Consider the following 26,592-nt stretch of genomic DNA (forward strand, 5'->3'; position numbering starts at 1 on the left):
TACTTATCTCAAAAACAACAGTGGATCTTGAAGGAGTTCAGTGACGAAATCTGGACGATGGATATGAAAGGAGGGCGATAGGTCTGCAAGAACATGTATATAATAAGGCGCTTTATTTCTATAAATGTATTGAAGTGTGGTCGGTAATTACTTAATATTTAGATACACTTGTGCGAGTGTAGCATTGTGCGCGAATATAAATATAATAAATTCATTCCACTCGCCGTTCACGCTATATACTTGCACCGGCCTTACACCGTTTACACGACGGCCACACAAAGTCTTCCGCGAAAGTTCATATACAAGAGAAGAGATTCATTCCGGTCTCTGTTCACACGACACCGCTGTCTCCGCCACCGTGACCACCACCGCCATCACCACTGCCGCCGCCGTCCATGAGTGGCTTGCCGTGCTTATCCCGCTTGGCGTTGTGATAGAGGTAGGAGTGTACACGCAGACTGTTACTGTTCTTATATTTATTACCACAAAGCTTACACGTGAGACTTTCAAGCGGACCGTGAATATAACGGACATGGAGTTTGAGATTCTCCTTCCGCGTGAAATGACGGAGGCACCACGGACACGAATACATGCGTATCATCTTGCCGCGCTCAAAGCGGAGCGTCGGTCCTAGTTCCGAAACGACACGCAGCGTTGTTTCCAGAGGTAAGCTGCTGCCGGGTATACCCTTAACGGTGCGTCGACCTTTGTTACTAGGGCTCACCGATGCATCGTACGGCATATAATCACCCTGAAACGCCGTCACGTTGCTTGGACCTGAAGGGAAAAAATCCGAGAATATTAAAGCCAGGAGAGAGAGAAAGAGAACGTGCTGTCCGACTGCGAGGAAGGAACTCTCATGTATCGAAAGCTTACGTAAAGTGATGAAACACATGCCAAATATGAATATATGTGTGACAAGAGAAAAAAACAGAGGCAATTATCTATGCACATTTGTGACACTGTATTCGGTATAAAAGCTGTACTTTAACCATAGCGTGAAAATGTAAAATCCTGTGACTTAGAGAGAAACAAATGGTATTTGTTTTCAGAAGTAAAGCAATCCAGAAAACACCAAGAGGAGCAACTAAATCATCGCTCGGATCTACATTTTGCAACAAGAACATGTCTTGTGAGTTGGTTCCCTTTGCAAATGTACAGGCCAACGAATGAGAAGAAAAACAAAGGAGCGAATGAGATAAGCAAAATGTGGCAAAGATGTAAAACGTACCGAACGGTTGAGTTTGTGAGTTCTGACTGTAGGGAACTAACTGCGTGTCTGGCGCGAAATCTGTAAGACAATATCGCTTTTTCTAAACATCCATGACCGCATGAGATGAGGTGCCTGGTGATGAATTTATGCGGAAAGTATACTCGAGATATACACATCGCTCGCTCGGATTTGAAACACCCATTCGCGTGAGCATGCAAACGTGATATTGCGTTGATCGTAGAAAAATCTAATTTGACTTTACCCCCGGCGTCGAACAAGTTGAACGAATCACGGTCTTCGTGTCTTGATGTGAAATTAGAAAACCGCGTCAACTGTCATAAATACAGACTTCCCTAGATCTCAATGCATAGTCAGAGAATTGTCATGGAAAATCGTGGAGGAGTTGTTGTCAATCGTTAGCGAATCACACTGCCACACCGGGGGTTATAGTCAAAGAGTATGTAACAAAGTGCTTGTAGGAATTTGCAACTGTCGCAGCCAAACACGTGATAATGATTTTCGATAATAAAGTAACACATATCCATCCGTGGCAACACTTGAGTACGTCAAACCTTTGCGCCGGCGCTCCGGTGTACCGCTGGTACCGCCGGCAAATTTCTCTTTTTGGCCGAAGGGCGTTTCAGCTCCGGATGACGATGTTTCGTCGACGTTTATTCAGTCTAACGATTTAGTCAATCGTCGTCGTCGTCTTTACAAGCGCAAGATGCCAACAGGGAGCAGAAGGGGGATCACTACCTTGTCTCTGCGCGTTCTCCTCGGAGTTATATAGTACTTTCTCCACCATGCACGATCTGTTGTATTCAGCATCTATGTCGGTGTCCAACGTGTAATCCAGTGGTTCGTGTTTAGTGTTCTGCAGCTGACTCACGTCTGATGATGTGCAATCCAATGGTTCGACGTTGCTGATCGGTACATCCGCGCTCGCACACTTTTCGCTATAAGTCGTCCGTATGTCTGCGGGGAGATTGTAGTCGTCAGATTCTGTGTGAACTTGGTGGCTAATATCACCGACACCTAATGTCGGTTCTGTGAAAGATCTTCCTCCTTTTAAACTTTCTGTCAAAACATGTTGTCTCCTTATTAATTGTTCTTTCTCCGCAATGTGCGAGCCTCCGTCTGTATGGCTAGGATTATCTTCATCCTTATCTAGATAAAAGTCTAAGTCTCTCCAATCTTTCTTCCCTTCAAGAGTATCACTGAGCTTCTGAAATAAAACTTATAATGTTAGAGATTATAGTGTCTTGATGAAATATCTTAGAGAAATATAAATTATTCTTTGTATGACAGTATTTATATATAAGTTTCCTTTTTCATGTAAACCCTCCCTTTAGACATTATTAGCATCAGGCAGCATTTTCTAAAATATTTTATATATTTGCATAGATAAAACTCGAATGTTTAATACAACATACCTCATCTGATCCTGCAGTCAGTCCTTTTATTTGAAGAGTTTCTGCAACTTTAAGAAAGCTGGAGATATCCTCCTGTTTTATATTAACTTCTCCTTGATACATGAAATGCAGCATAGATGACAGGTCCCGATAACTGATATCTTTTAGTATGACAATAGGATGTTTGCATGAATTCATCTATGTGACACAAAGAATATTAATGCCAACTGTAATAAAATAAAAAAGAAAAAACAATTATTTGTAAATATTTTTTTTTAACAATACCTTAAAAAGCTCCCGAAAATATGTGCTGCAAACTGACAATATCAACTTGTGGGCTCTTAAAATTTGACCTTCAGCTGCCAATGTAACATCTACAAGCTGCTCATCCGTCAACAAAGTATATAAGCCGGAAGACAAATTTCTTGGAAAACTGTTCCATACTAAAGAAAATTGTTCGCTAGACATTGTACCTGTAAAAGATGTTTTATAAAAAAATTATATTTAACTGCAGCTTAGTTTGCAAATGCTATGTTGTTACATTTGTTCATATTGTTATTTGTATCAGTCTCTATTAGTTTTTGCTATATACATCTCAAGTAACAATCTATAAATAAGATTTATATCAGCCTTTTTAAAGTGTCAAAGCAACTTAATGAAATAATTGTGTAGACCTATGATGATGATATAGAATAATACAATTGAACATTACATACATAATATAAGTGTGAAAACAAAAAGAATTTTATAATATTTTAAAAGATCATTTAGATACATTATTATCCTTTGTAAATTAACAGTTTGCAAAAAGACATCAGTACGTTTACCGATTAGATCCGTGCAACGGATTTCTTTGTCTTCAATGGTCCTGCGAAGAAGTTACCTCAAGTATCACTGGGCCGAAAAATTAAGCTTTAACAATACGACTCTGTCGTATTGCGACGATGACGGCAATTACGACGATGAAACTCTCACGTCGTTTTAGAATTTTGTGAGACCTGTCGTTTATATTGCAGCATCAAAGCGAAATTCACAAACAGAATTCACAAACAGAACATTCGAATTCGGGTTTCATTGTTCGAACTTTCTTCGGGACTTAGGAGGAAATGTTAGACGCAACACCAACGATAGGGCTCTCATTACGCACGATAGTCTAAGCAAGTCTGAGTCACTTTGTTATTTGCGAATTACAAAACCAGTGCGCCATAAATCATGCGACTATGAAGCGCTCCGAGATGGCGGCATGCGCGATACCCGGAGCAATGGCGTCGCGATACAGTGTGACACTTCCTATCTGTTGGTACCCAGAATAAAATTTCTCTTTTTCTTTCCGACACCCATCTACAAAAGAACAAGATATAACAATGTAATTAATAATATCAATGCGTTGCAGTAATGGAGTTTGAAGATTACAATAATTATATCTATTTACTTATCTCAATTACACTCATATAACAGCTATAATATATGAATATATGCAATGATTTATAAAAATTGACTTGATTAAATTAGATAAAAAATTATGTATAATAAATTATTGATCTAATTAAAATAAAACATAGTGATGCAAGTTATTAATATATTTATATTACTACACTTATAAATTATAGTAACTGTATGAATTATACATTTTCTTTTTCATTAAGTTGCTTTGATAATATACTTAAATGTATATGGAAATTTAATAGTGATAACTTAGCTATGATACAGAATATAATTTTTTACTATAATAATAATAATGATAAAGCGGCAAAGAAAGATAATATACAAATATAAAGAATATAAATACAAAATTAAACTATAGAATTTTTTAAGTAAACTGAATATAATCCCTTATTTCTCAAATTCTTGGATCTAGAAACTCTGCGATTTACAGATTCTTATTTCCATAACTTTTTAAAAATATAATCATACTCTTGATTCCATATATTCTTCTATTTATAAATGCTTAGTCTTATGATTTTTTTGTGTCTAAATCCTTCCTTTTATGGACTTGATTTGTAAAAGTCTGTTTCTACGAGTCTTCGAGGTTGTAGATTTATAAATTTATGGACAATTAGATCTACAATTCGTCGATTAACGAGGCTTTGTCACCCAGACGAAAACACTTCCAGAGGCCATAGCGTGTTTGCCAGTCGACGAAGAATAATTCCGGCTTCTTCCAGAGTACATGATGCACCGCGAAGCTATACTGAGACTGAATGGGTGGATTCAGGTGTGGCGCCCATTGCGCCCGTTCCATCATGATCCTGTTTACATAGCTGTAAAACACTTTGGCTTGGTGTATCCAACATAGCAGAGACATAATGGAGATAATCGTGGCGTGTATGTGGAAGGTCATCACATCCGCGTAAGACTTCCGTTGCTGTAAGGTAATCTCCTGCAGATTCATGGCAAGGCAGACCAAGGTGGCGGCGGTGAAGCCACAAGGGATTTCAATAGCTATCAGGCATAACGTGCAATAAGTAGTCTCCAAGTTCATCCGCGAGCTCGAGTGGTTCAGCAAACTTCTCAGCAGATTGTCGTGTAGTGACTCGCGATGCAACTTGAGGAATACTCGGTCTTCTTTATGACACATACCGATACGCAGATCAATATGGGTATGTTCGAAGAACAGCCTGGGTGTATCGAAGAGCATTCGGTTGTCTTTGCGATCTAACAAATACTGCAGCACCCGATTACCTAGCAGACTGGTCAGCTGACTACTTGAGCCCACCATTTGCATTAATAATGGAAAAATTGCCGGCGTGAGGGTCTGCTCGTAAAGACCCGTTCGATGCGTGTAGGCGGCATATTCCAGGGTGCTGCCGAACTCCAACACAATTTCGTCGTTTGCAATGGCGGCTACTGTCCATGAGCACATACGCTGCACGAGCAGCAATAGATGCTCATTCGGCAAGTGCTTGATCGTATTTCTCAGGCAGACCTCCAAATTCTTCTTGAGGTTTGCGAGAAACGATGCTGAAGACAGCTTGCCGGAGATTATCGTCGTGGATTGTGTGTTAACTATGCTAGCGTAGAAGAGGTCGAGTATTCTATCTACCGTATTCAGCGTGTCGTCTGTCGCTGGCCACTCATGCACATCCAACAGCTCTTGTAGCACCCGAATAATACCACGAGCATCTTCAACATCGAGTGTATCTTCCTTTGGTGTCTCCAATAATTTGTCCCAGATCGCGTGGGTAATCAGACCGCCGTTAGCCGCACTGATGTCCAGCAAACTGTATATTACCTCGTGACAAAAGGTCTCAAATTCCCAGAGACGATCTTTATAGACGGTTTCTACGACCGCCTCCACCACCTCTCGTGACTTCTCTGGCAGATAAGTTTTCAAAAGACCGTGGTAACAGTCTCGTGCGATTCTGAATCTTCGTCGACGCTTCCACTCACATAGCCGGTCCTCGCGTAGCAGATCCTCGTAACGCAACATAATCCTTAACATGCATATTACGAGCACACGCGGATCATGTGACAAAAGTTGTTCTTTTGTCGCATTTCGGACGATCTTCGTGATCTTATCCAAAATCTTATCCTGCTGCATAGTTGTTGGCGAAAGAATGGACAAAAGGCTCTCGGAAATCTCAGAAATTCTTCGCTCGAGTTCCTCATGAGTCATCATTGATGACGATTTTATGAAATACAAAGTTCTAAGAAAGTTTGAGATTTAATCTTATAAAAGTTGGAGATCCTAGAAAATGAAACGAGTTACAAATGAAAATATTTATGAGAGCACCGCTGCGTAAACGAGAGATGCAACGAGTAAAGGGAGTGATATGAAAAAAATATGCGGAATAATGATAAAGTAAAATGTTACAGAGATGTCTTTCTGCAGGTTATTAACTTTCAATTTTTTTTCTTTAATGTTAGATCACAGTAGAGACATGAAATTGTAACCTTCATTGCGTTAAAATATTCATGTTTGATTCTATCAGCTGTTCTATCACCTTCATAAATAACATTATTTTAACTCAACGATTAACTTTAACGTACTAACGCGTTAAATAACCCATTTGTAAGCATATGTGTACGGTATGCGATATGTCGTTTATAGTAAATGTAATTATTTTACGTATAAACATATTGCAATAACATATGCATGCACACTACGTGGTTGTGCAAAATTGCCGCTGAGCTAAAAAGATACAATATATTTTATTCTATATTTACATATCACTGTATGTGTGTATATCATATGTACACAATGTACAAAGAATTATAGTCCTTCATCGATACTTTGTAGAATACCTTATTGACCTGTGCTTCCTTTAATCACGTACTTGATGTTAAGAGTGAATGTCTCTATGTTGCTTTAATAACACAATTAAATGTGCTTAAAACCACAAATCGCCGGCAACATCTTCATCTGGTTGTGATAATTGTTGCTGCTGTTGGTTCTGCTGAGTTTCTTGCTTAGATTGTAAATTGTTACTGCTCTCAGCGTCGTCATCGCTCTCGGAAACAGCCAGATCGTCTTGAATCTTATTCTCGCTCTTATCTTCTCTAGCTGGCAAACCGGCCAACAGAAAGTCCGACGGGTCGTAATTGGGATCAACATCCATACTTTCATCTGCAAATAAAAAAAAGAAAAAAAGCAATGAATAAAATATTACTTGCGGTAAAAAATCGATGTTAAATTGCAAATACGATTTAAAACGACAAATTAAAAAGTTTTTGTATCGATTTGCATTTGAATTTATATGAAGGGTAAATTCGTATTTAAGGCATTTAAAAGCAATGCTTCTAATTTCTCCAATTTTTCAAATTGTCGAGTCAAATTTCTATTGAAACCAATCAAAATCCTAAAAAAACATAAAAAACCAGCGATATTAATTGTTTGAAATTCTAATTATTACAATAAATATAATGTTTCTTCTGTATTTACCTTGCTGAAGTAATTGTTGTTCGCCCACGTAAAAACCAACATTACCTAATTGAACCATTGCTTCGGCAGCTTGTTGACTATCGTCGTCTGCTAGCACAACTCCTTCTTCCCTGACCTCGCTTAACTCCAGTGTCTCCATTTCGGTATGTTCGGAATGTTCCTCTGCGCCGAACGGTACCTCATCGAACTCATCCTCACTGGAGAATTGTAAATCTGCGATGAATGAGAAAAATGTTAAATAATGCGCAGCGGATACAAAATCAAGTCAAGTCAAGATTATATTACTTTACCTTCCTCAAGCATGTCTTTCTTCTTCGAAATTCTATCAACTTCCGTCTCCATGTCACCATCTACGTCTACGAAATCGAATTCGTCCATGTGCGATTTGTCGAATAGATTTGAACTGGTCAGACTCTGAAAACAGATTTCAATAGCAAATTAGATATGAAAGTTATAAAGACAAAATGTATATAATACAAAGATAAATATAAAAGATAAGTATGATCATTACGTCTCTGGATTCTCCTACAACTTCATCGTCTGGGCCAAGCCACGAAGGATCTATATCTGCTTGCTCCATTGCTCGCTTTTGCACAAGTAGTATATTATTTTCCAGATGCGTTAAATGTTCATCGTACTGAAACGAAATAAATCTATCACTTCTTGCAACTTCTTGCTTTGGATAATTTCTGATCTCAATTTTATTATTTATTCTTTATGATTCTTGTATACCAAATCGATAAGAAAATATTTGTACCTCTTCTAGTGTTTCTTTGCACACTTTAACCAACAATTCCGCTTTATTCGTGAACGAAGAATCTTTTCCGTTGTAAAGTATGCAATTCTCCAAGATCTGCTCGATATCTTTGAGAAAATCATGACGGTTGTGATATTTATGTGCTGGAAAGATGTTTCAAATACATTAATTTAAAAAAAATAAGTTACAGACATATAATTCTTACATTGTAAATCTATGTTATGTATTTAAAAAAAAAATGTATATAAATTCCTTACCAGAAACTTTTTTAGATATTGTTTCTAAGTCCATCGGTCTCTTGACTATATTATAATAATCTTTCACCATCTTTTTATTGACGGGTTTCGCGAACGGCCATATTTCCGACATGGATTTCAGTTTGTTGTTGACTACAGTGTCCAAGATGAAAGTAAAGGCAACTTGATCGTTGTCGTCTAAAAGAGGATTAATAGCCTTCTCTAATCTCATTAGACGGTCATCCCTCTCGAAGAGTCTCGCGCCGCACATCTCTAACATTCTCGTAGCTGCTACAGTCAATGAACTCTTTGTTCCGTTGTAAAGTTTCGAATTCTCCACAATTTGATTAACGTCCGCTAGGAAATCTTCTCTACTTTGATATTTCTTCATCCGTAAATTCTCTCGTATAGTCTGCAGGTCCATAGGTCTTTGTATGATCTTGTAGTAATCGGGTACGGCCTAGTGACAGATTACAAAAAATTATATCATGTTATAAATTAAAAAAATATATATTTTTTTAATTCTATAGTTATATATATATATTATAATATATATATATATATTTATATATATATTTATATAAATATATATATATTTATAATATATATATATATATATTTATATACAATTCTACAGACTATATCATCATATCAAAGATCCTCTTTCTCAAGTAATTAAACTAACGCACAAGTAAATTGAAGTAACATTTACCTTAGCATTCACAGGAAACAGGAATGGCTGCACGTCCGGCATGTCCCTCATTTCGTTTACGATACTTTCCAGTATCGTCGACATTACGACCACAGGGTCCGTTCTGCGTCTATTAACCGGCCTCTGATGGCGTTTCAAATAATCACAATGATCGTCGGTAGGCGGTTTTCTACGTTTCTTCGAATTCACTGCCTCCTTGGGTACTTTGAGCAGCAACGTACGTCTCTTCATTTCTTCAGCGTGCTAAAACGAGTCGAACATTCGCAATTTTCAAAATATTCCTTCGGATTGTTATTTATATTGTCCTTATTAAGGATCGATTTGTATGCTTTTAGAATTAAATCTACACGCTTACCTTAATCAGCTTCGATGATAATTTCACCTTGGTACCATCGACATTAACCAGATCCTGATCATCGGTGTTCAACTGCTTCTCGATTTCCTCTTCCTGTTCCTCGGTCATGGCAACATTCACCGGTGCAGTATTGGTAATGCTGTTCTGATAAAGAGGACAAGCTTTATTCGTACGCATGTGGCCGACGTTGCCGCAGGCGCCACATTTAAGCTTAAGATCTGGTTTGAGTTTAGGTTTTTTACGTTTGGGAGGGGATACCTCCTGTTTAGGATGTTTAGAGGATGTGGAGTTGGAAGATTGGAAATTACAGAACGGAAGGATACTGGTCGTAGATGTGGGAATGGACGGAATATTGGAACTGTTGCGGTCGAAGGCACTGCTCGAACTGCTGCCACTGGCAGCACCACCGCCGCTAACACCACTGCCGCTCATCACAATCGGTCCACCCAACATACGTTCTCTCTCTTGATTTCGCTTAATCCGACGCAATTGTTCCTGTATACGGCGCTTCTCTCGTTTCATCTCCTCCTTTTGAGCATCGTCCAACGTGGCGAATTGCTTGATGAACGTCTCGTCCTTCGAGTTACGGATCTTGATGTACGTGTCAATCACAGCGGGCTTTCTTACTAGCTCGACTCGCGTGAATTCTTTGCCCTCCGGATTGCGGAAAGTGCGGTAGATTTTTAGTACGCGGCCTTGTTGCGCGTTGAAATTGTTAACCGGACTGTCTTCCTCGTCGTCTTTCTTCTTGCTCTCTTTACCTTTTTTCTCCTGTTCTTGTGCTTCGCCCATTAACATCTTACGCAGCTCATGCCGTTGCTGTTCTTCTCTCTCCAACGACAGCTGCGTGCTGGTCTTTTTGTTCGATAACATATTTTCGATATTTTTGCCCATCTCTTCGATGTCCGAGCTATCTTCCTCGGAGCTCTCACCTTCGTCTGTACTTAGAACTTCGTTCGATGATAACACACGATTCTGCAGGTCAAATATACGCTGACATTCTTCCTTGTACCGTTCCTGATGTTCGGCGATAGAAAAACGATTACCACGCGAGAACTTGGTCATGCCTTCTTCACCAGCCTTTGCTTTCTCCGTCGACAAAGTTCGCACCACATCGATTACCTCCCAACGCGATAGCTTCTTAATCTCGTCTTCAGGTACACCAAATTTACGCAGCAACGCTTTCGCGTTGTTCAAAGACAGTCTTCTCAAGTCCGCGTCTGTACCAGTTACGGTTCTCTTCGGTTGAGCTTCTTGTTCCTCCTGTTTAGAATAATGATAATTTAGGATGATAATTTAGTCTAATTAGATCGTATAGTGTGTGCGATTCTTTTGGATATAAATTACTGACAGAAAATACTAGTTTAAAAATGTTCTAAATTTCATCTATTGACTAAACAATTAACGATAAATTATGATTTAAAAAGATGAGATATATCGGTTTTTATTTTTATAGAAATATCTTTTTCTCATATAAAAACGTGACAAATTTTTTTAAAATTTTAGTTAAATTAATCAAACCTTGCTGATAGTGGGCTTATTCGGCACTCTGACGTAAGAGAAGCCTTCACCGCAACCAGTTGGATCAGCTGGACCTGCCAGTTGAAGCAGGCACTTTCCTTTCATGGCCTGAATGTAGGCACGCGTCGTATTCCACGGTGCTACTTTTACTTCATCGTCCATTTTGAGCTGCATCTCTTCATCGTCGTCGTCCTGCGGCGTGAAAAGAAACTTCTCGCCATATCCAGCGTCTTTCAACCGTTGTTCTGCCGCGATCATGCTAAAATAAGCACAACACTGCTCCGGCGACACCATAGCGCGTATCTCTTCTTCCGTTGGTAATCTAAAGTCTGGTTTTATCACCCACCAGTTAGAATCCATTCCTGTTCCACACAGAAAACTCACAAGATTAGCGACGTCAATTTTTACAGACAAACAACATACTTTGTTGTAAATAAAAGAATATTTTATCATAAAAGAAAATTGACAGATAATTCAGAGGCATTTACCAGTTCTTTTAAAGTCTGCGCATAGTTTTAACCTTTTCCTAATGCTACTCTCGCTGTGGGATGGAAAGGCTTTCTTTATGTCGTCCATCTTAATCCGTCGAGGAGTGTCGCGTGATTTCCAAAATAGTCTGTAAATGAACACTTGTAGGAAGTCGCGGACGAAGTTGTTCGCTCTTTTTGAGTTGGGTCCTGGAACTTCATACAAGGGACATTCTTGTCCGGCGACAAATAATGCATCCACCTCTCTGATATAATATTGTTGCCTGTAACGATATTAAAGCCGGTATTAAAGTTATAAAACTAAATATAAGATATAATAAAAATAAAAAGAAACATGCAATAACTAAATAAAATGTAAAATATAATAATTAAGATATAATTAAAAAATTTTTTAACAATATAAAATAAAAAATGCAAAAACAAAATTATATTCCACTTTTAATTTTATAAGAGTCATAATTATATTTGATCGCACATACCTCGTTCTTATAACCAAGAAATCGGTTTCGGGGATTTTGTGCTCGTAGATGGGCGCTCTGTACATATTATTCTCAACCGCTTGTATACTTTGGCCAGGAGTGAGTATGCCAAGGAAAGGGCTAGTGTGAGCGTAGGCTGTTTCCCCGTATTTGTACGTCTGCGGACCTTGATCTTTGCCGGCTCGTCTCTTGTAATAGTTCTTCACTTTCGAACACATGCCGACCTGATTCATGAGCGGAGGATGCTCTTCGGAGAACTCGATAAGCACCAACTCGCCATCCCGACCCGTCAAATCCTCGGGTGTTCTCATGAAAAATACGTCGCCTCCGCCGGAAGAAATTCTTTCTTGTTCTCGTTGCTAAAGCACACAAAAGTTATTTATTCTAAACCCACGATCATTCTTAACATGTTTCATAACAAACATCCTTGTCAGAAATACCTTAGCTTTCTTTTTAATGTTTTTCAATAAAGGCAAAACAGAATGTGGTCCTGGATGAGCCAATGGACCATGGCTGAACCTTCGTAATGGCGGTCTGTGGAAGTTCCTCAATCGCATTGGACCCATGTGTGTTTGTACGAAAGGAACACGTAACTCCACCACTGGAGTGCTGTGCTGTATTAAATTGCCGCCGCCGACTTTTAGTCTTAACGTAGTTTCCGATGATCTGGGCATGTAGTATCTAAATAAAGCAAAAAAAGAAAGCAATTAAAATCGATACTGAAAGAATCTTATAAGCAACTGACTTATCATGCAATTGGAATACATAAAAAAAAGAAAGAAAAAAACAGAGAAATGAGACTCACGTATCATTTGATATGTTAAACGGATCCCTATCGGGCGACTTAGGCGGTGGAGGAGGTGTATCCTCCTCTAGAACGTTAATGACACCCGCTTTGCCCAACAATAGCTTGCTTTTCTTGACGTGTGGATGCGGAATCTTCACTTTGGGCTGTGGCCCGTTATCCTTATGAAGAAGAGCCGGGTCTATGTCGTCTGGTATGCCCAATACGATATTTTCGTCGTTAGGGTCCAATGTGAGTATCTTCGGCTTGGGGAACTTCTTCATGTTCTCTGGATCCCATATTACTTCTTCCTCCCATAAGCCGTACACAAGTTCCTCGTTCTCCACTGGAAATATAGAGTACCAGGTGTCGTCGTAATTCTCCTCACGCTGTTGCTGTTGACTACCTTTGCCCATATTCCTGTATCACGAGAAAATATCATATTATTACTGAAAATATCAACAATCATTATCTTACGATTGATATCGATCGGTTAAAAGTAAATTTTAAATTCACCCAGTGTTCAATGAGAAATATGAAGTTCACATACATTTTATTCTTTTGTGACTGCATATGAAGTGGCGTTGTGATTTGTGAAGTGGCTAGCCTGACGTTGGGTACCACAGTGACAGGAGCACCTTTTCCTGGTTGGCTGAAAGCTTGTGCAGTTCTATTGCCACTTGAAGGTACCCAACCAGCCGCATTGTTTTTGCTATTCAACTTTTGCATTACCTGTGTGAAACAAAGAAAAAAGTTTATTTTCTTTATTCATATCTGATGCCAGTAATAATAAAATAATCGTTTGGCCTAAAATTACTTTATGCTTTATATCGTCTCCGTTCCAGACAACATCATCTTCCCAATGCAACTGTGATACCATTAAAAATGCATCGTCTGCGAATTCCTCGTCTTTAATATTTTCCTCATTCTTAAACTTGTTTTTAGATTTGTCATTTTCTTGCTCTTCTGATTGCTCCTAATAAAAATTAAAAATATAATTAGAAATATTAGAATCTATAAGATATCCCTAATTCATATAAAAAAAATAGAGACATACTTTTTCAACCAACTTAAAGCCATAGTTGAAACCATCTCCAGTCTCTGGAACTTCCAGCATATCATACCAAAGTTGTGCAGGCCCAAATCTCCAGTCAGCTACTTTAGGACCCATATCGCCATTTTCTCCAGTATCACCTGTCTTACCAGTTTGCTCCTTGTCTTCCACAGGTAAAAGCAGCTTGGCCTCATCATCTGAACGGCACATATCTATACTTGGTTCAGGACCATAATTCATAATCCAACCCTAAAATATTATGGTAAAATATTATCAATGAGCAATATTCCCAATGAGTTTTTTTATCTCATATATTATATAAAATTTACAGTAAATTTATAATAAATATTTTGCGCTCACTTTAAATTTAGTCCTCCTGTCCTCCTGATCAGAACCAGAATCAGAGTCTCTGATATCATGATGTTTTCTCTTCTTACGTCGTTTTCTTACACCTCTCCAAATCTGTGGCAGGCTACTTGGTTTTCCTGGACCGAACAATCTAGAGAATCTGAGAACTTTGTTGGTACGGAAATCCGGAAATAATTCAGTAACATCAGTATTAGCATATTTAGAAGGCAACATAGCTGCAAGGGGTGTCTCCAGTTTACGTTGACGTACTGCTTCTGCCTCTTCCTCAGTTAAAATTTCCTTTTCTTCAGGTACAGGTGGAGGAGGCATCAATTGTTTATCTAATTTACTGACAACTTCTTCATCGTCAGCATCATAATCAGCATTTTCTTTATCTTTTTTGTCAAAATCAATATTCTTAACTAAAAAAAGAATCATAAAAGAAATATATATATCTTATTTATCTCATAAATAATTTTGCATATATTCAGTGACAAAACTTTTTAGTCTTTAATGTTTTATAGAAATAAAACTGAAAAATTACTTGTAAAATAACAAAACACTATATATTCAAATACTGAATATGCTTTAAATTTAAATTTCTTTGGTTTTCATTTATATATAAATCATAAATGCACAATTATTTCTAGAATAACCAATATCTCAAATTTGTATAACTAACACACACACATGCAACAAATATATAATTTGACACTATTAATATACTAACGAGCTTCATCATTTATATCATCTGCCAACTCGTTTATATCAGAAAAATCTTCAGCAGTAGGTAACTTTACAACACAATCCATATCCTTATCATTTCCAACTTTGATTTGATTCTCGTTTTCATATTCAGTTCCATTATCTTTTTTGTCCTCAGTGGCTGATTCATTTTGTATCATTTCGCTAATGAAAGAACTTAATCCAAGGCGACTAAGTGAAGCCAATTGTTGTTTGGCTTCAGGATCCAAAATATCATCCTCCAGCTGACCATTATCATCGATATTACCGAAGAGGAAGCCGGTAATGTTAAGGCCAGATGCCAAATCTTTCTCATTTTCTTCTTCAGAATCTCCCATCTTTTTTGTCTCTTATCGAGATTAACTTTATCAAAATCAATGATCAGTTCACTCTACAATGTAAAACACATGTTGTTTTACCAGGTGTACAGTAGTTCTAACTTAGTAACTCAATTAAAAATCAACGTAATATATTATTTTCATTGTATGTAGGCATACAATTATTACAATTGGCGAGAAAAATATCAAGCTTAATTCTTATCAACTAATCCCGATATCACAAAGAATACCGGCCCGATATTTCGTTTACGTAAATATATGATGACAAACTACCTGAAAAACGAACAGAAATCAACTAACAATGGCTGCGAGAAGAAACACACGCAAAACCACACTGACTTGATGCATTGAACATGAAACGACTAAAGACACGCTTTATAGATTGTAATGGCAGATTCACACTGCGTTCGATGTCCGACGTACGACGTCCGACATCCAATAGGAGAACAGCTTTCTAATGAAGAATTCAATTTTCCATTGGAAAGCGTCTTCTATTGGATATCGGATGTCGTACGTCGGACATCGGACGCAGTATGAATCCTCCATAATGATGGTTATTTCAATCATTGGCCACGTTCGGCAGAAAGCTACTTAAAGCCAGCGGCATACGGTGCTTGTTTTCGTGCTGGATTGCTTGCTGGATGAAAATATTGCGTTGTGATTGGTACATTTCCGAAGATGGATGGAAATAGACGCTAGAGGGATGAACATTTTGTGATTATGACATCAGGTGTTCAACTGTAGGAGTGCGTTCCGTTTCACGCATATGCGCGCATTTTTTATAGTATACATATTTTTGTATAGTGACAAACTAAGGGCTAGAGCACAGACTTCTGCATAACGCATAATACACAACGCATAAAAGAATCAACCAATCAGAGTTCTTCATCTCTATCTTGAGGAGGGAAATGAAGAAAACTAATTGGTTTATTCTCTTATGCGTTATGTATTGTGTTATGCAAAAGCCTATGCTCTTGCCCTAAAGATAAATGCGCGCAAATGCGTGAAACGGAACGCACTCTCCGATGTGCCACGCACTATACACACGGTGGATGTATGGTAGGCAATGAAAAGAAACACAGACATTATCAAAACCAAATATATCAGTAGCTCATTTCTAAACAAATGTACATGCCCAATACTGATCACTATATACAGCATGTAGTAGCAATAAACAATTTTTAATAAACATAATCAGCGTTAATCGTCCGCTTCATACGCGGGCGATGCTGGCGAATACGTAGGACTCGTGGGCGAGTACCCCGGTACTGGCGGCGAATAAGTCGGACTTGTAGGTGAGTAACTTGGACTTGTCGGTGTATAAGTAGGGGACGTGGGTGAATACTTGGTACTCGATGGTGAATATTGCGGACTTGTAGGCGAATAGGTTGGACTCGTCGGCGAATAGTTCGGACTGCTTGGCGAGTACCTGGTGCTACCAGAGGCTGTGTGTTGCGGCGAGCTAGGCGAGTACGACGGACTGGTTGGCGAATATGTCGGACTGGTAGGCGAATACGTAGGACTCGCAGGTGTATATTGTGGTGATGTGCCAGCGAAGGACGGTGAAGTTGGTGAATAACTTGGGGAAGTAGGCGAGTACTTTGGACTGCTGGGGGAATAGCTGGGACTGGCCGGGGAATATTGCGGCGAGCTAGGCGAGTAGCTCGGCGAGGTCGGCGAATAACTCGGCGAAGCGGGCGTGTAGTTCGGCGAGCTAGGTGAATAGCTTGGTGATGTTGGTGAATAACTGGGTGACGTCGGCGAGTAACTCGGCGACGTCGGTGAATAACTTGGACTGGTGGGTGAATAACTCGGTGACGTGGGTGAATAACTCGGCGATGTAGGCGAGTAACTAGGTGACGTTGGCGAGTAACTAGGTGATGTAGGCGAGTAACTCGGGCTAGTGGGCGAGTAACTCGGTGAAGTCGGTGAATAACTGGGTGACGTTGGTGAATAACTGGGCGACGTAGGTGAGTAACTCGGCGACGTAGGTGAATAGCTAGGCGATGTAGGTGAATAACTTGGAGACGTCGGCGAGTAACTCGGAGACGTCGGTGAATAGTTCGGACTTGTTGGTGAATAAGTTGGGCTTGTGGGAGAGTAGTTCGGACTCGATGGTGTCATACTGGGTGACGTGGGCAGGTACGCAGGCGAAGTAGGTGAATAACTTGGCGAAGCGGCACCTGCCGGCGACATCGGGAATGGACTCATGCTCGGACCTGGACTACCAGGACTTCCCGGTTGTGGCGAGTAAGCTGAGTACGCTGGAGACATGCCCGATGCATCTGAAGCGCCCGAGGGCGAGAAACATGCACCTCCAGGCGTCATGCCGCTGCTCATTGCTGTAAAATAGAAGAAAATTACTTAACATCTTTGTGTGTTGCTCTATGTTATCGTTAAAAAGACCAATATAGAATATTTGTATGTTATATACGGATCTATTGTTAGAAATCTTTGTATAAAATAAGAAATTGACAATATATAACTTACCTGGTGACATGCTCGACGCACCATAACCGGGAGTAGCTCCCATCCACGGTGTCATCTGAGGACTCATACTGGACATGCCAGGAACGCTACCGAAGAACATGCCAGCAGATCCCATCACACCCGCACCGACTGCTATAGGAATTTCAATACCGGCCTTGCACTTCTCGGCGTCCAGCAGTAGATCAAAACAACCTAAATGCAAACAGAAAAATAATGTTATATTAGTAATATCACTACTGTGGTTAGATATTATCTTAAATTTTATATTATAATTGTAAGCATAACGGATTATATTTCCTGCGCGTTACCTGGCTTTGAATGTATATAAAATCTTTTTAATATGAAATATTTACGAATTAAAACCAGCATGTAAGTTATATTTGTGTTTGAACGAATATTTCACAAAACATGAAAAGACATAATGTATACGTTACCCGTTCCAATGCGTGGAAGCTGGCCCATTATAATGTTCTCAGATACTCCTCGCATTGGGTCAACTTCCGCGTGAGAAGCCGCATCCAATAACACGTCAACTGTTTCTTCGAAGGAACATCTGAAACAATAGTTTTATCAAATAAGAACTAAACAGCATCAAAATTTGCATAAATATGTGTGTATGTATATTTGTGAAGTAAAAAATGTATAAAATTTATAAATAAATCTTATAAATTTCCAATTGTAACTTGTGACATTCAATTACAATTTGGAAAATATTTATTCTCTTTTAATAGAGAGAAAACTCATTTCAATTTTTTTAATTCTAATTAAAAATTCTAAAGATTAAAGATTTTTATGAAGATTCTGAAGAGTAGAGAAAGTGATTTATATGAATGAAACAATACTAATTTGACAAATTTAAAGATTCAAAAATCCTGAAAGACAAAATTCATTTACTGACCTCATAAGAGCACCTGTATCTTGCCTATTGATTCCGTGACGAGTGATGGCCATAAGATGACCCTTTGCTGTCATGACGTCGCAAAGTAAAGCGAGATGACGATAATTCACGTAGAGACCGTAGAACTGCAATACAGCATTCATCTCCTTTTCTACTGATTTACGCACGGCCTCGATGCCGAGTACTTGGAATATCTCGCAGATATCGTTACTGAACGTTCGGACAGGATCAACGTCACGTTCGCTTAGAACTTTCATTAAGCTCGTCCCGTCCGTTTCTAAAAGCCATTCCGCAATTGCCTTAAACTCGCCAGTCTCTGTGATGACGATGCGCTTTTTAGCGTCTGTTTGTGGTAAATGCATGTATACTTTTCCAATTGCTTCGATACCCTGAAATATTTAATAAAACAATTTAATTAATAAAATAGTTTAATTTTAGTTTAACTTATAATATCTGTGAATTCCCTGTGAAGTATTTTAAACGAGTAAAAAATAAAACTGGAAAATAGAAAGATAGAAAAATATTAGAAATTATATAGAAAATGTAAAAGATGAGATCGTGCGAACTTGGCGTATTACTGGTCTTAACACAGTTTGTACCTGCAAAGTCATGTCACTGAGCATGTTTGCCTCGATACATCGCAAGAACATATCGTCCTCCATTTTGTCCATTGGTTCTTCATCCGTCTCCTGGAACTTGTTGTCATCGCTATTCATTATTCTAATACGCAGGACAAGTTTCTCAGCGTTATCATCGTTGAATATGCAATTGAGATCGTCGCCGAATCCAGCATTGATCTTTTCGGCGATTTGTTCCATGGTTAATTTCTTGTCGGTCATACGTTTCCTATCTAGCTCAATACGCAACAGCCACGGCGATATCTTCGTGGGGTCAAAGTCCGGCATCTCGTAGTATACGTTAACAAACTCCTGATCTTCGGCGATCACTGTGTTCTGCGGATCCGGGTCATAGTAGATCGCGGTGTTAGCCGTCACCTTTTTCAGGGTCGTGTGCTCTAGCCGGCAGAGAACGTTCTTTGCCTTCTCGGCATCGCGCGCCGCCGCGCCCGTCAAGAAAACCGTCAGCGACGGCGCTTTCGGCTTCTTACTGATGTTAATGATCTCCTTCAATCTCGGTACGCCGAGGGTTACGTTCTTCGATGATACACCAGCAAAGTGGAAAGTGTTCAGGGTCATTTGTGTGGCAGGCTCGCCAAGTGACTGTGCCGCCAAGGCACCGACCATTTCACCGGGTGACACCTAGAATTTATATTTTTCTTTTGTTAGATAAATAACTTCAAGTTGCTTCATGCTATTGAGGAAAAGTTTTGTTAAACAATATGCATGTAATAACAATATCGATCTTATGAAAATTATACTGAATCAACTCATGCATTAAATGACCAAAAAATTAATATATAAGTATATTATAGTAATGTACATTATAAAATATACTAATCAATATAATTAAAGAATTATATAATATGTACTAACTAGTATATGATTATTTAAACATATATCAATTAGGAAAGATGTAGCTGCTGTAATCTATTCTAATTAATGGAATTCTTTTCAAGCTATGAGCGCTGAAGCGCTAAATGAAATAAGAGGATCGTGTACAATTATAAACTATGCACCTGAGCTTGTTGGAATCGCGTTTCGATTTCACCGATCAACCATTCGAATGCCTCGCTGGACAGTCTAAATTCTTCGGAAACGCATTTTGTACACAGAGTTGATCTCACGAGACATCGGAACAGCAATGTTGCGTTCTCATTCGCCTGTTTGCTGAGTCTATCATCGCCAGCGACAATAATACATTTATCTAAAAGATCCTTTACGCCTAGAAATAAAACAATAGATGCAAATCACATCATGTTGTATCATGCGAACGTTAATGGACAATCTATTGCTATATGCAATATATATGTGTTACGTGCGAACTATGTGATTACAAATGATTATAACGAAAAAAATCTGCCCGTTTGTATAGATAATGTAAAAAATTATCAAATTCAAGATATAGTTGAACTCGCAATATTTTCGTAAAATTTTGTAAATTAAATATATTTTTTTAAACAAACAGATTACAAACCTTGAATCACTCTCATAGGACTGAGATCAGTCGGCGCTCTCTTATTAATATGGAATATCTTTTGCACATTCCAAATCATCCTTTGTAGATTGCAGGGCAGCACCACCTTGGATTCTCCGCTCGGGAAGATCTCACGGAGCACAGTGCGGTCCCTGTTCAATTGCTCCCACTCTCTCTCCAGTTCGGAGATTACTTCGCCGGAGCCCATCATCTCTCGGACAATTTCCTCGTTGAATATACGACGCAAATACCGCTCGTTGGTCGGGTCAAATTTGAATTTCTTCTCGAATGCTTTGTTGCTCACTTTGATGGTGGGCAAGTTCTGGAACTCGACGGTCTCGCCGCAGAGTCCATCCTCGCCATAACGCAGCTGAATTAGCTGACCAACGGAGTTCCTTACGGTGCCGTCGTAATGCACCATGACTGATTCCATAGCTTTTATTAGACGACGTTGGATGTAACCTGTTTCGGCCGTCTTCACAGCTGTATCGATAAGTCCTTCGCGACCGCCCATCGCGTGGAAGTAAAATTCTGACGGAGTGAGACCGGCGAGGTACGAATTCTCGACGAAACCACGTGACTCGGGACCGTAATCGTCCTTAATGAAGTGCGGCAGCGTTCGCTTGCGGAAGCCGAATGGTATACGCTTACCCTCAACATTCTGTTGACCCACGCAAGCAATAACCTGAGAAATGTTAATGTTGGAACCTTTCGAGCCTGATACTACCATGGCTTTCAGGTTATTGTATTCAGTTAGAGACTTCTTGGCGGAACCCCCGGTCTTATCACGAGCGTCGTTAAGTATTCTGTTCACTTGATTCTCGAAAGTCTGACGTAATGTGTTGCCGGGGGTGGGCTCCAGCTCCATATTATGCGCCTTTTGGATCACCTCTATCACGTCTTCTTTCGCTTTCTTGATCGCTTTTTGGATCTCCAAATAGGTTTGCGGATCGGCAATGGTGTCACCAATACCGATTGAGTGGCCCTCGAGCAACAACCAGTTATTAATTACGGTTTGGATGTTACCGTAGAAACGTCCGCAGACCTCGTGACCCAGCTCCAACATACAGATATGAAGAAGAGACCCAGCAGATGTACCCAACGTCTTTTTGCAAAGAATACCCATCACGAGTTCGCCATGCTCCACCATGACTTTGGTGTCACCCGGAGAGATCCACTTGTATGGGCCGTCATCTTCTTCATCCGGATGTGTGCTGTGCGTTCGTATCATATTCACATTTCCCGGAATGATGAGCGAGAACAGTTGTTTACCGGTCCACATCGGTTTTGGCTTCAGGATACACGGCTGTGGCATCTTGCCGTCCCAGCTGGGTAGAAACATAAGCAAATTCATCATCTGCTCCTTCTCGATGAAGACGTCGCGCTTTGTCATCTTTCTCACAGCCGTCAAGGTATCCTGCACGATTCCCATGACGGGTTTGTTCGCTTGCGGTGTGATAATTTGCCGGGGAGTCACGTGGATGTTCTCCACCTCCGCGCGTGTCTCCATCGACTGCGGTACATGCAGATTCATCTCGTCGCCGTCGAAGTCCGCGTTGTAGGGCGATGTGCAACTCAGATTCATACGGAATGTACTCCACGGTAACACCTTTACGCGATGACCCATCATACTCATTTTGTGCAGAGTCGGTTGGCGATTGAAAATCACCAGATCACCATCTCGGATGTGTCGTTCCACTCTGTAGCCACACTGTAGATGCAAGTCAGACGATTTCGGATGAAAACGCAAGTCGATCCTCTCACCGTTGTCGCGAACTATGTATTTCGCGCCGGGATATTGCGAATTGCCGCGTCTAACCAGTACCTGCATCTTGTCGATATTAAAAGGTGTTACAATCTCTGGGAATGTCAAGTTCTGTGCTATACTGCGCGGCACGCCCACTTGATCGATCCGCAAGTTGGGATCTGGCGTGATGACGGTACGCGCGGAGAAGTCCACACGCTTCCCCATCAGATTACCTCTTATTCTACCTTCTTTCCCTTTCAATCTAGCCTTGATAGCTTTCAACGGTTTACCAGACTTCTGCATCGCTCTGGGCATGCCGGGCATATCATTGTCGACCAATGTTGCTGCATGGAATTGTAACATTTTGATATTCTCCGATATCACGTGCGCAGCTGCACCGGACTGTTCGTTGCGTAATAGCTCGTTGTTTGATTTTATTATGTCTGCCAGTTTGTGAGTCAAATCGTCTTGATTTTTGGCGGAGCCATACATAATCACTGCTGGTCTCACTGACAATGGTGGTACTGGTAACACAGTGACTATCATCCAATCAGGTCGGGCAAACTTTGGGTCCATGCCCAGAATAAAGGATTCTTCGTCTTTAATGTGCTTCAAGATTTCCCAGGCTCTCTCGGCCGTAAGCACTATTTTCTTTTCCTGCGAATCTTCATTCACATGTTTCCACTCTGCGGTTACATCCAAACCAGATCTCCTAAGATTAGGCTGGTATCTGCCGCAGCCACCGTGACCAGGTTTTCTTTCCACTGGTGGCTGGTTCTCTGAATTCTCCTTATTAATATCCATTTCATCTCCACCTTCGCAAATATTCTTGCTTTTGCACAGATCATAAATGTGTGTGAGTCTTTTTCGTGGTTGTCCCTTTGTTTTCATTATCACTTCTTTTATTTTTGGATTGTGCTGCAAATCATAAATAGTATTAAGTATTTTACTATTAATATTAAATACTAATATAAATTAATATTTAATACTATTTAAAATTAACTTACTACTACAATACTAATATAAATTAATATTTAATATTACTTAAAATTAATTAATATTTAATATTAATATAAATTAATATTTAATATTGGTAGTGATGATGGTTATAATATTTAAAGAAATTATTCCTTATAAAGTTTATTTTATTTATTACTTAATACTACTTTTTAAAATATATATTGGATTAAGAATTACTGTTTTAATTTAAGCTATAATATCAACATGACTACAATATGTAATCTTTAACATATTGGATGCGTTCATGAAATTCAACAGTTGCAGTTAAGCATCCGATGAATGAATGATTAGTGAGCAGTAGAGGTATACATTGAACACAACTGATCAGTTCTGCGCGATTTTGTTGCATAGAAGAAGTGTCAGATAAACATATTGAATATTATGGCCCGTCTACATACACTTATGTGTCTTGTAATTATTAAGTATTTTTATAAATATAAATCATATGTGTATTTATATAAATATAATTCATATGTATCTATCATAATGTATTCTACACCATCTTTGACATATTTATATATATATATTTTTTTTATTTGTATGACTATTTTCTTCATTATTTTCTTCATTCATAAGTTGTGCCTTGTTTGGATCAGAGCCTAATCAGTAAAGGTAGCAATGAAATATTTGATGGAAAAAAAAAAAAATGGCAATCCCTTACTCAACATGTTGTGCAAGTGAACATATTGCTCAGTAGCATTCAGGGTGAAATCACTCAAGTTGACACTCACAGTTGCACAACTGTTGAATGTCATGAACGTACCAATTAATTTGCTTGTTAAAGACAGATTGCATACTAGTTACTTACAGGACTGACAAGCAACTTGGAACAATAGAAGCATACACATCTTAGTATTTTTATAGTCTTTGTTAAGAATCCTACATGAAATACTGGTTTTGCAAGATCTATGTGACCAAAGTGGCCAGGACATTCTGTCATATTGCCAGCACATGTTTGACATCTGGAATTTCTATCAATAACACCCTGTCTTGGATCCATAAGACCACCCAGTTTTGGACGCCCACCTTCCATAGTTTCTGGAAAGCGTATTCCGCCATCTGTGACGGACATGCGACGCTGTACAGGATAAAAAATCATTATATAAAAAAACTTAAGCATGTATGAAAATTCAATAAATAAAATAAAATTCCTGTTTAGGAAAGGATACTGCAATGACACTGACCTTGACATATGTTGTGAAGGTCATCATTCTAAGCAACATGCAAAAGGTTTAAACCATTGCTCATTGTTTGTTAAAAAGTTATTAATAAAAGAAGTTTCATTAATTGAGCATAATTTTTCAACATTGTATACATTTAGGTACAGTAAACTTTACACATATATGAGTAGAAAAGAGGCTTCACATTTGTGAAAACATGTACTATTTATAAATAAATCAAATATTTGTTTGTTGTTTATTTATATTATATACAATGACAACATACAATGATATATATATATATATATATAGTTCAAGGCCCCTATGCAAGTTTTGGCAATTACATCTTTTATCTTACTAAATTAATGAGTCTACTAAATATACTAAAATAACAGATTCTGAAAAGATTAGCAAAGGCCTCTATGCAAGTATACCTACCAATAGCATACAATAACATATATATAATCCAAGGCCTCTACACGAAATTTGGCAATTAAATTTTTTAATGTTTATTTATTATATAAAATTTGAAATTTGTACAACTTTTTAACGACAGTTAAAACCTTTTGCATATTGCCATTTGCATAAGAATGATGTCCTTGATAATATATGTTAAAATCAGTGTGATTGCAATGTCCTCCCCTAAACAGGAACTTTACCGAAAATTCAGAACATGATATTAATTATACATCTGATTATAATTAAATTTGCATAATAAATGTCAACTTCACACAACTTTTAAGAATTGTCCTTTCTATAGCATCAATTCTAACTTTCATGCTTCAATAATAAATATCGCGACATATAATATAAATTTTGCAAGCATGCGAAGTTCTATTCTTAAAGATTTATCCTTATCTGTTATCTTTTTTCAGCGATAATTTCAATTTTTATGTTTTAATCGTATATTCACAATATACAATATAACCTTCAAAAAATTCATTCGGAGTTAATAATTAGAATATTTCGAGCACAAATATAACTCTATCATACGAATAACATTGCAATGTTTGCATACGTGAGAAAAATTTCCTGTTGGTGAGACATGCCTCGGACAAAAAGATTTGCGCAGGATTACGTTGGAATAATTTACGCCTCGCGAAAACTACATTTATTCGAAAATTTGGCAATATTTATAAAATACTCACGATTTCATCTGGCGAGAGAATACCAAATTGTACCCGCTTCACCGTACGCAACGGCGCCTTCGAATCCGAAGTAGCCATTTTTTACTGTAACGTTACTACAAGCAACGCCGCTCAGTTACCTTCCGTCAGAACCTTCTGCCTTCTACCGCCTTCTACGTCGTAAGTTATAACTTCCCAACGTACCTCTACGTTCGATACTGCCCCACCATCCTATTTGTAGGCAATATTATTAGCTAATGTCTGATGACGTCCGCTTACTAAACATGCCGATTAACTGTTAACTAAAGAAGTTCAGAAAATGACTAATCAACATTGAATTCCGATCCATTCAACGCAAGAATGCTCTTCAATGAGGAACTAGTAGGGCTGTATTCCAAAATTACAGAGTGCTGAAAATCTATAGTATACGTGACATGAATTATAGCTTTTCAATGTTGGCAATGAATGGCTGCATTCAGCAGACTCAACAGTTGGACAACATTACTAGATTTTCCACTGAATCTCAGTGAGTCCATCTCCACTGAGTCTATGAAGAATCTTAAAGAATGCTCCAATCACAGACAATAATCACTAAACGCTCTCTGATCACTTTGTTCTACTGAACGCGGCCAATATTGAAACGCAGTTGAGGGTGATGCTCATATAACTTTTTCCTAGGAAATGTTGAAAGTGAAGTTTCATATTAAAAATACCATATATTCTGTATTTCATA

At 38.7% G+C, this 26,592-nt stretch overlaps 4 protein-coding genes across 8 annotated transcripts; all 4 read right to left on the bottom strand.

Moving 5' to 3' along the window:
* Window positions 1–96: 96 nt before the first annotated feature.
* LOC105187649 (protein bric-a-brac 2) lies at window positions 97–3,958 on the bottom strand. 3 transcript variants are annotated; one of them, XM_011148585.3, is made up of 6 exons: window positions 3,453–3,958; window positions 2,911–3,098; window positions 2,647–2,823; window positions 1,970–2,435; window positions 1,232–1,291; window positions 97–777 (listed from the first exon to the last, which is right to left on the bottom strand). In XM_011148585.3, exons 2-6 carry the CDS (start codon window positions 3,091–3,093, stop codon window positions 332–334), a joined length of 1,332 nt encoding a protein of 443 aa, XP_011146887.1. In that variant the 5' UTR covers window positions 3,094–3,098; window positions 3,453–3,958; the 3' UTR covers window positions 97–331. The 3 variants fall into 3 exon arrangements, with proteins under 3 accessions (XP_011146887.1, XP_011146886.1, XP_011146888.1); XM_011148584.3 differs by having other exon boundaries at window positions 1,970–2,438; window positions 3,453–3,957; XM_011148586.3 differs by lacking the exon at window positions 1,232–1,291 and having other exon boundaries at window positions 1,970–2,438.
* A 502-nt stretch (window positions 3,959–4,460) lies between these two features.
* On the bottom strand, window positions 4,461–6,312 carry LOC105187651 (uncharacterized). The gene has a single exon (XM_025305924.1). The coding sequence runs from the start codon at window positions 6,242–6,244 to the stop codon at window positions 4,688–4,690; it is 1,557 nt and encodes a 518-aa protein (XP_025161709.1). The 5' UTR covers window positions 6,245–6,312; the 3' UTR covers window positions 4,461–4,687.
* Window positions 6,313–6,444: 132 nt separating this feature from the next.
* On the bottom strand, window positions 6,445–15,689 carry Taf1 (TATA-box binding protein associated factor 1). 2 transcript variants are annotated; one of them, XR_003114033.1, is made up of 20 exons: window positions 15,597–15,689; window positions 14,972–15,376; window positions 14,254–14,663; window positions 13,897–14,142; window positions 13,657–13,815; window positions 13,390–13,571; window positions 12,861–13,259; window positions 12,496–12,736; window positions 12,056–12,414; window positions 11,577–11,839; window positions 11,089–11,450; window positions 9,568–10,830; window positions 9,213–9,455; window positions 8,522–8,960; window positions 8,265–8,407; window positions 8,019–8,144; window positions 7,798–7,921; window positions 7,508–7,720; window positions 6,871–7,192; window positions 6,445–6,757 (listed from the first exon to the last, which is right to left on the bottom strand). XR_003114033.1 is itself a non-coding variant. In XM_011148588.3 (19 exons), exons 2-19 carry the CDS (start codon window positions 15,321–15,323, stop codon window positions 6,957–6,959), a joined length of 5,760 nt encoding a protein of 1,919 aa, XP_011146890.1. In that variant the 5' UTR covers window positions 15,324–15,376; window positions 15,597–15,689; the 3' UTR covers window positions 6,445–6,956. The 2 variants fall into 2 exon arrangements, 1 of the variants encoding a protein (XP_011146890.1); XM_011148588.3 differs by having other exon boundaries at window positions 6,445–7,192.
* A 719-nt stretch (window positions 15,690–16,408) lies between these two features.
* On the bottom strand, window positions 16,409–26,231 carry RpII215 (RNA polymerase II subunit RpII215). Of its 2 annotated transcripts, XM_025305937.1 has the most exons (10): window positions 26,064–26,231; window positions 25,881–25,975; window positions 24,381–24,650; window positions 20,806–23,470; window positions 20,348–20,553; window positions 19,311–19,970; window positions 18,712–19,100; window positions 18,248–18,366; window positions 17,814–18,005; window positions 16,409–17,665 (listed from the first exon to the last, which is right to left on the bottom strand). In XM_025305937.1, the coding sequence occupies exons 2-10, from the start codon at window positions 25,956–25,958 to the stop codon at window positions 16,524–16,526; spliced, it is 5,721 nt and encodes a 1,906-aa protein (XP_025161722.1). In that variant the 5' UTR covers window positions 25,959–25,975; window positions 26,064–26,231; the 3' UTR covers window positions 16,409–16,523. The 2 variants fall into 2 exon arrangements, with proteins under 2 accessions (XP_025161722.1, XP_011146893.1); XM_011148591.3 differs by having other exon boundaries at window positions 25,881–26,228.
* Window positions 26,232–26,592: the final 361 nt, after the last annotated feature.

This window comes from Harpegnathos saltator, unplaced genomic scaffold (assembly GCF_003227715.2).
Source record: "Harpegnathos saltator strain DR-91 unplaced genomic scaffold, Hsal_v8.6 scaffold121, whole genome shotgun sequence".
Taxonomy (NCBI): domain Eukaryota; kingdom Metazoa; phylum Arthropoda; class Insecta; order Hymenoptera; family Formicidae; genus Harpegnathos; species Harpegnathos saltator.